Source organism: Lonchura striata, chromosome 20 (assembly GCF_050655825.1).
Source record: "Lonchura striata isolate lonStrDom1 chromosome 20, ASM5065582v1, whole genome shotgun sequence".
Classification (NCBI taxonomy): Eukaryota; Metazoa; Chordata; class Aves; order Passeriformes; family Estrildidae; genus Lonchura; species Lonchura striata.
Window position 1 is genome coordinate 6,573,105 of NC_140722.1, and position 8,177 is coordinate 6,581,281.

The window sequence follows — 8,177 nt, forward strand, 5'->3', positions numbered from 1 at the left end:
TGGCAAGGGGCCTCTGGCCAGCTGTGTGCCCAGTTCCTCTTGGCCTGGCCTGCAGGGGCTGTAAAGTGGCCTCATGGTGAGGAGTGCAGCACTGGGGGAGCAGCTGCTGCTGTTCTCTGCTCGTTTGTGAGGGAAGTCCCCACTGTGCTCATGGGGAGCACCCCAGCCCTGCTCAGGCCAGCTGTGTCTGTGCTGGCTCTCTCTGCAGAGCCCGAGTCGCTCCCCATCGTGCCCTGCTGTACCAACAGCCCTTCTCTGCCATGGTCTGTGCTGTCTGTTCCTGCCCTGGGCACGGGAGCCATCCCTGGGCTGTGCAACAGGAGGCACAGTGAGCACACTGGCTTTGCACTGCTCTCCATCCTGCAATCCCCTCTGAACCCTCATCCCCCGTGCTGCTTCCCCCAGTGACACACACACCCACTGCTTGGTTAGATCAGTGTTATTTCTCTCTGTGCCATCGTCGAGTGCTTGTCTGGACAGAACTTTTGTCAGTAGGGCAGGGGGAACTGGGTTCTAAGGGATGGCTTTCTGGAGGTGGTGGGGCTGTGGGATGCTTAGCATGTTGAGGGGTGGGGGGGGTTGGAGCAGGGAGTGTTAGCAGCAAAGCCTGAAGAGTTAATTTTGGGAGCTTACAACACCCCTTTCCTTCTCCTTCAGCTGCCAGGAGAACACGTGGAGGGAGAGGAGGGGAAAACCATCTCTCCCCTCTGGCAGGGCAGCAGTCCAGGATGGGGTTTGCTGGGCACCAGCAGCTTTCCTTCTGGGCTGGTGAGTCCGTACAGAGGAGGCTGGGAGCAGGGCAGAGCTGCCTGCTAGCTTCTCACCACCTGCTCTTTGGGACTGTCCTCCTGCAGGTCCTCCTCATCCGACTGCACCACGGGGGTCTCGGCCCCCTCCTCGCTGGTGTCCAGGCTGTTCAAATCCGTGGAGGCAGAGGACGTGGAGGAAATGCGAGACTTGCTCTCAGCTGCGTTGGGCACTTGCAGGGTGATCTCCTCTGGACACTGGCTGGCATCTGCCCCTGGAGCAGAGAGCAATATGAGAACGAAAAAGGCTCTTGGAGGTTTATTGCTGCCTAAGCTTCCTGGATAGCCCCTCCAAGACTCACTCTTCAGTGGGCTGTGCACTCCTGACTGCTCCCCATGTGGCTGCTGCAGTCATTCCCACCTCACACCCCCAGCTTGGCTCAGGGCAGTTGCTGCACATTCCTTCCCTGTTTTTGGCAGTGGATTCTCTTCCATCTTGCCTGAAACATGGCTCAGAGCCATGCTGTGTGAGGCTGTTGGCTGCAGCAGGCGAGGAGACATTTGGTTTGACCTCACTACAGTGTGTGAGTGGGGAGGAATGTGCTGGCACCCCTTGCTTTCCCTGCAGACCCCAGCCCAGCTCCCTGGGGTCTGGCTAGGAGGTGGAGAGGTTCTGCAGCCTTCCTGCTCAGCACAATGAGCTCTGCAGCGTGGAGGGGACCTTGGGAGTTGTGACAAGGCCCTGGGTGCTCCAGAGAAGCTTCAGAACAAGGGAATTGGACTCACAGTCTTTGGAAAGTGCCTGGGCTCTTCTGTCTTCTGCAGCACAAGGAATTTACAGGGGTCTGTATGTCTGGGCTGTGGAGGTGGTTACTGATGTGGAACAGCCCAGTATGAGGGTTGTTCACACACCCAGCACCAATGTCTGCCTTTGGGTGGATCTGCCCACAGGGTGGCTGGGGCTGAGGAATGACTCAGTGTGGGCACTGCGGGCAGGAAGGGCTTCCAACCTGGCCCACAAAGGGCTTGGGACTGCACATACCTGGCAGAGACCCAGCAATGCTGCTCTCCTCTGTCCCACAGCCCAGAAACACATCCACAGTGTCTTGGTCTGACAAGTCCAGCACATCCATCTGCTCCAGCATGTCCACGTTCACCTCCATGGAGGAAATGCTGCCTAAAGGGGCTGCAGAGACAGAGACCAGTGAAAAGGTGAGTGATAGTTCCAGGAAAAGGGCACCATCAGCTCTGTGCAGGCAGGACCCTGAGGTGGGAGGCCAGCCTTGCCACAAGGAACTGAATTCTACTTGCTGATAAGAGGTCCCAGAAAAATCATGTTTCCTTGAAAAATCCCTCTGGAAGCCCCTGCTGTGTCACTGCAGTCCTTGTCCCTGCTCCAAAATGCAGCCAGACTCTACAGGGCACCAGCCTGGGTACCCATGTGCCTTCGGTGAAGGGGTGTGAGTAATCCATGGCACAGCCACACACAGCCACTGTGGTCCCGTCTTGGCTCAGGACATGCATGTCCTGTTTAGATGGGGGTGTCCCTCCGATCTCCAACCCTGTGTCACTGTCCTCTGGAACACCCCCTTTACACTGGGGGTGTCCCTCCAATCTCCAACCCTGTGTCACTGTCCCCTGAAACACCCGCTTTACACTGGGGATGTCCCACCAATCTCCAACCCTGTGTCACTGTCCCCTGAAACACCCGCTTTACACTGGGGATGTCCCACCAATCTCCAACCCTGTGTCACTGTCCCCTGGAACACCCCCAGCCCCATGCTGGTGCCCACAGCACGTACGTCTCCGGTGCTCGATCTGCAGGTGAGACATTGGGAAGAAGAAATCCACATCATGCTGGAAAACCTCCTCAAAGAACTTCTGCCGGTCCCGCAGCTTCAGCTGCTGCTGCTGCATTTGCTCTGCATCCAGGTTGCGCTGGGCCTGCTCCATGTCAGCTGGGGAGAAAAGGTGAGGAGAGTTGAAGCAGGCAGGGCTGTCTGAGCCCTTCTGCCTGCCCCAGCTCACACTGCATGGCTGTACTGCATGGTTGGTGGTTCCCTTCTGCTCTGCTTTACCAGCACACATTGGTTTAGTCACTGTGGATAGATGTTGCACACCAGAAGAGCAGCGTCACCAGCACTTGCTGTGCTGGAGCCTCAGATCCCTCCCCTGAGGTGCAGGGCAGCCAGGAATGGAGAGCTCATCCACTGCGCTCACAACTGCTGAAGGGAATTATCAAGGGGGAAGGGGAGCTGGTGTGAGATCAGCCGTGGTTTGCACACTTCCAAGTTTCAGTTTCCCTGCTACCAAACAGAGGGTGTTTGTGAATGCTAACGAGCAGGGGAACTCCCAGGGTCAAGAGCTGGCCTTAGTGCTCCAGGCTTTCTGGGCTGAAGGATGTATAAGGAATGAAAGGAACTGGCAACCCTGTCACCCCTACGCATGCACAGCCTGCCTGTGCACACCCCCGCCACCACCGTCACTATAAATGCAGCCGCACCCACGCTCCAGGCTCCTGCTCACATCCCCACTCACAGCCAGCTTGGCTTCTGCCTGCACAAACATTTTCATTCCTGTAATTCCTCAAGCAGTTCACTGCCGGTGCTTGTGTCCCCAGCTCACGGGAGGGAGTGATGGGAGCCCTTGGGCTGTTGTTGAAGGAGCTTGTTGCTGCATCCCCGGTCTTGGTTAACTTCCTTTTGCGCTGGGTACCCAAAATAGCAAGGACTTAAGTGGCACAGAGAGGCTGTGGCTGGTGGCCCCAGCTGTTCCCAGGCTGGTGCTTGACCTCAGCCATTCCACATTTCCTTTCTGCTGCACTTGGCCCAACCAGCACAAGGAAAATGTGATTATTGGAGCAGGCAGTGTAATAACCAAGGAAACCAAACAAACATCCTGTGCTCTGCCTGAGCACGACCCAAACCCTCTGCTCCTCCAGGCTGGGGAGGAGGGAACAGAGGGAGCAGCATCCCCACCCTGTCTGGCAGGAATAGGGGCAAGGACAGCAGGGGAGCTGGCTGCCAGCAGCATGGAGCAGCACAGGAACCATGTAGGACAAAGGTGCTGAGCCTGGTGAGATGTCATGGAGATCAGTGTCACATCTTCCTGAGAGCTCTTCCAGGGCTTCTCTGCATCCTGTTTCTGGGACATCCTTCAGTGAAACCCCATCATCTGCAGGTGCCTGCCCCGGCAGGCTGGGCTGTGCTGGAAGCACCATGTGGGGATGCACCGTGACTCAGGGCGACTCACCATGCACTCTCCAGAAGAGGCTCTGGTCCTCTTCTGGCTGCTCAGCGTCTTCCTGCAATGCCTGGGGCAGCAATCCAGGCTGCCTGAAGGGCTCTTTGCCTTGGTGTGTCTGACCAAAGCACCGGTGCCTGCTCTGGTGCCGAGGCTCAGTGCAGGGCCCAGGATGGTGGTGCCAGTGAACCTTTCCTCCTGGGAAAGCCAACTCACCAGGCTGCTGGGCTACAGCAAAAACCTCTGGCCTCCCTGTGCTATCTGCAGAATGAAGCCAGGGACAAGGAGGGGGTGATCAAGGTACCGATTATGGAGCTGTCTTCCTTCAGCAGCTGGCTGTCCCAGGCAGAGCTGTGCTCCCCAGCCCAGCTGTGCTGAATCCATGGCAAAGTGCCGCAGTTCACCTCACCGAGGAGAGCCCATCGGGCTCCAGCTGTAGGGAGGCTGGGCTCAGGGCAGAGGCTGTGCTGGCTCTGGGATTCAGGGTGACAGACCAGCTCTCCACGGGATGTCCTGCCAAAGGGATCTCGGTGTGGAGGTAAGGAGCAGTGTCCATATCCCTCTACAGTGCAAATACAAAGTGAACCAGAACGCTCTTGGTTTCTGTTCTGAGTGCCATGAATATGGCTGATCTGGGTGTTAATTCTCTCCCCAGCATGTGACCGATACTTGGAGTAAGTAAGTGTGCTTGGGGAGAGTGATGACGGCTGCTGGTGGCAGCATTCCTGTGGGCGCCAGGGTTTCTCTTGAGGGAGAAATTAGCAGGACCTGTTTATGAACTTGTTTTCGAGCGCTGGGCACGAGCACTGAGATCCCATTATGTAAGGAACGCCGGCAGCGGGAGTCAGCAGCTGGGGCTGCGCTTGGCCCTGCCTGACCCGTGACCGCGGTGAGAGTCGGGGATGGAGCCTTCCCCCTCGCACGGCTCTTCCGGGCCCAGGGCGAGCCAACAGCCCTGCCAGTGTGGCTGCCCTCGGCAGCCTCGCCGGGGACATAAAGGAGCGCGGCGTTCCCTGCCGCGGCCCTTCCCGTGTGACGGCCGGTCACACTGCGTGGCTGTCAGCCGCGGGATTGTCTCATCCCGCTGGCATGTTCCCACCGCGGGACACGTTAGCACACACAATGCGGCCCCTGTGCACCGTGGGGGATCTGTCGGTACCTGCTGGTGGCCTGGCTTTTATTACTATTGTCATGGTTATTACTACAGCCCGCTCAGCCGAGGGTCGGAGGCTGATCAGCATTCCGAGCCAGGCTCTGCCCCGCTGGCTGAACCGCCCAGCGCGGCTGCGGCGGCTCCGAGCGCCCCGCTGCCTTCCGATCCTTCCGGCTCTCACGGCTTCTTCGCCAGCGCTGCTTGGACAGGAGCTGGGGCCAAACACTGCTGCAGAGTTTGGGCGGGCAGGACAGGGCAGGATTCCCCGCAGGAAGGGCAGGCAGGGATTTCCTTCTCACCTGCTGCTAGGCAGATGGCCGCAGGGTGGCTGTGGGCAAGGACGATGGCCTCAGTGGTCCCTCTGCCCTGCCAGGGCACACCAAGGAGCCACTACTCCTCGCGTTGTGTGGGCTTGTGGCCACGCTGTGGTGGGGAAAGGCGTGGGAGGCTTGGGAGGCAAAGCTCTGTCAGCTCTCCCATCCACACCTTCGCCAAAGCAGGCTCGGGAGAGGAGCAGCTCCTGGAATGCACTTTGGATGGGGCAGGGGCCGGACGGGGCTGGAGGATGCTGGGAGCACCAGCTCAGGGTGTACCTTTGCACTCATGGCCGTTGGGATCCTGGCACACCCACTCTGTGCCGGTAAATAGGAGGGGTGTGTTTGGGTTGGGAGAAGGATTGTTAGTGAAAGCACAACGCCAAGAAAGAATGCGAATGGCCTTTTCTTGAGGCCACAGCTCTGCAATATCTTGCAGAGATTTCGAGGGATTTGAAGAAGGTCCTGAAAAATAACATGGGCTGTAGAAAGGAGCCGCAGGTGCTGGCAAGGTGAGCAGAGTTTAAGTGGGAGGTTGCTCCAAGCAAGGGTCAGTTCTCTGATTAATGAAAGGGCTGAAGTAAGCTGGCTTTTGCCCTTCTCCCTGAGCCTTCCTGGAGCCCAAACCCCTGATTCTGTTCCTCCAGAGAAGTCCAGTATGCCCCACTGCCCCCAGCTTGCCAGAATGCACCTTCCCCACCCCCCAAGTTTGTAAGGAGATAGGTGGGGGACAGTGCAGCTCCTCAACTGCCTCGGCATCTTCTGTGAGGCTGTGCACAGTGGCAAGCCCTTCCCTGTCACCCTGCCTCAGCACAACCCCTGCAGAACAAAGATAACTCCCAAGGGCTTTCAGCTCCCTCAGCCTTGGGAGAGGTGGCTGGAGAGGAGAGCTGGGAAAGCCCAGACAATCACGCAGGGTCAGGCCATGCAGAGATGGGATGCTCAGACGCCGGCTGCCTGAGTGTTAATGCCCTGCACAGTTCTCCATCGGCACGTCTGACCTCGTGTTGCAGCAGCACAGCAAAAAATAACCGTAGTCCTGATGAGAGGAAATGCACCGGCCGAGTGCGAGGGAGGCAGTGGTTTTGGCAGGGCTGCTTGCTGGGAAAAGCAGGAGGGGGTGGGGGGAATGGGGGAATGGAGAGAGGACACGACACCTCGTAACCCCTGTGTGTGCCGTGGTTTCATCGCCCGCACTCCTCCGAGCGATCTCCAAATCCCCTGCGTCTCAGCACTAAAAATATCCTTCCCTGCCGCCCGGAGCTCTTCCCCGGCAGAGGCTGTGTCATAAGACCCTGCTATTTGCGGGGCCCTGCTTCCTTTCACGCGAGGAGAAGCATGAGAAGGGAGCAGCGCGGTGCCCGAGGCACGGCAGGCGCGACCCGGGCACGGTGCCTGGCAGGCTGCCCCTCTGCAAGCCCCGCTCCCCCGGCTGCCGCTCGCTCCGCCGCTCGCCACGGAGTTTGCTCTGCCCAGCATCCTCAGCCCTGCGGGTACGGGGGGATCCGCTCTTTCCGGGAGCCGCAGGGCTCTGAGGGCTGCCGGTGCCGCTCCAAAGCAAGCCCGTGACCCAACAGGTTTCCGAGCTCTGCCACTTCCCAAGCAGGTGTCCCTCAAATCCCCCCGCTCCCCGAGCATCCCCGTCCCGGGCACGGAGCTCCCCGCGCAGCCCCTGCCCTAAAGCAGCGGGGCCGGCAGCAGGGGGGACGGCCGGGACCGGAGGCTCGCGGGGCGGCGAGCGGGGCACAGCCGCTTTGCCAGGGGCATCAGGTGGGCGCTGCGGGGAGGATGGACGGGATGTGGCATCCGAGCCCTGCCCGCCCGCCCGGCGCGGTGCCCCTCTCCCATCCCGCCGAGCCCACCGCGCGGTCGGCGCTTACCGGGCAGCCGCCGGCTGCGGCTCTGCGCGCCGGGCCCCGACATGCGGCTGCTGCGAGCGGGCCGGGCCGGGCCGGGCCGGGGGACGGGGATGAGTGCGGCCCCCCCGCCGCCGCCGCTCTCCCAGCCGCGCTGCGGGGCGGCGCTCGGCGCGGGGCGGGGCGGGACCGGCGCGCCCATCACCGCGGCACCGCGGCCGCGCCTCCCGCCTGCCGCCCGCCGGGGTCCCGCACCGCCGCTCCGGGGCCGCCGGGAGTCCTGCGGCGGGGATGGGGTCTGCCGTGCGCAGGCAGAGTCAGAAGGTCCCCGGGAAGGGTCGCCAGCCCCCTTGGAGAGCAGGGTCCCCGTGCGCCCTACCCGGTCCTCTCCGGTGCTCACGGAGTGCCCCCGTGCAGGGTCCCTGGCCCCGAAGAAGGGTCCCTGCAGAGGGTCCCTCCCCAGCACAGCCGCCCCAGCAGAGATCAGCGCAGTGGTGGGCTGCAGGTGCCCTGCTCCGGCAGGAGCTGTGCCCCGCGTGGCAGGAGGTGGGCAGGGGGAGGCGGGAGAGGCAGGGGCTCTGCCTGGCCAGCGAGAACAGTTACCATTCATGCTTGCTTTTTCTTTGCTTATCTTCTCAAAATGCCCAGTTCACGCATTCCCACGGGAGAGAGGACAGCATGATGTACTGATAGGCCCTCCCCATCTCACTCCTGGCCTCGTGAGACCCTTATCCCCGGCAGACCCCACTCTGGGGTGCTTTCTCCCACGTTCAGCCTTGCACATCAGGGCTGCTCCTTGGCAGGGCCAAGGACTTGGCCGCCGCCTCCTTCCTGTGTCTCAGCAGGGTGAGTCAGTGCCTCGCCG

The 8,177-nt window shown here is 60.8% G+C and overlaps 1 protein-coding gene across 2 annotated transcripts; it reads right to left on the reverse strand.

Moving 5' to 3' along the window:
* Positions 1-424: 424 nt before the first annotated feature.
* DBNDD2 (dysbindin domain containing 2) lies at positions 425-7,940 on the reverse strand. Of its 2 annotated transcripts, none has more exons than XM_077787026.2 (4): positions 7,916-7,940; positions 2,549-2,704; positions 1,789-1,932; positions 425-1,021 (listed from the first exon to the last, which is right to left on the reverse strand). In XM_077787026.2, the coding sequence occupies exons 1-4, from the start codon at positions 7,920-7,922 to the stop codon at positions 813-815; spliced, it is 516 nt and encodes a 171-aa protein (XP_077643152.2). In that variant the 5' UTR covers positions 7,923-7,940; the 3' UTR covers positions 425-812. The 2 variants fall into 2 exon arrangements, with proteins under 2 accessions (XP_077643152.2, XP_021383579.3); XM_021527904.3 differs by lacking the exon at positions 7,916-7,940 and adding an exon at positions 7,337-7,470.
* Positions 7,941-8,177: the final 237 nt, after the last annotated feature.

Coding starts and splice junctions, on each gene's coding strand:
- DBNDD2 (XM_021527904.3), bottom strand. CDS start 7,379: ATGTCGGGGCCCGGCGCGCAGAGCCGCAGCCGGCGGCTGCCCG. Junction 2,705..7,336: donor CCGCAGCCGGCGGCTGCCCG/GTAAGCGCCGAC, acceptor TTTTCTCCCCAG/CTGACATGGAGCAGGCCCAG. Junction 1,933..2,548: donor GCAGATCGAGCACCGGAGAC/GTACGTGCTGTG, acceptor CTGTCTCTGCAG/CCCCTTTAGGCAGCATTTCC.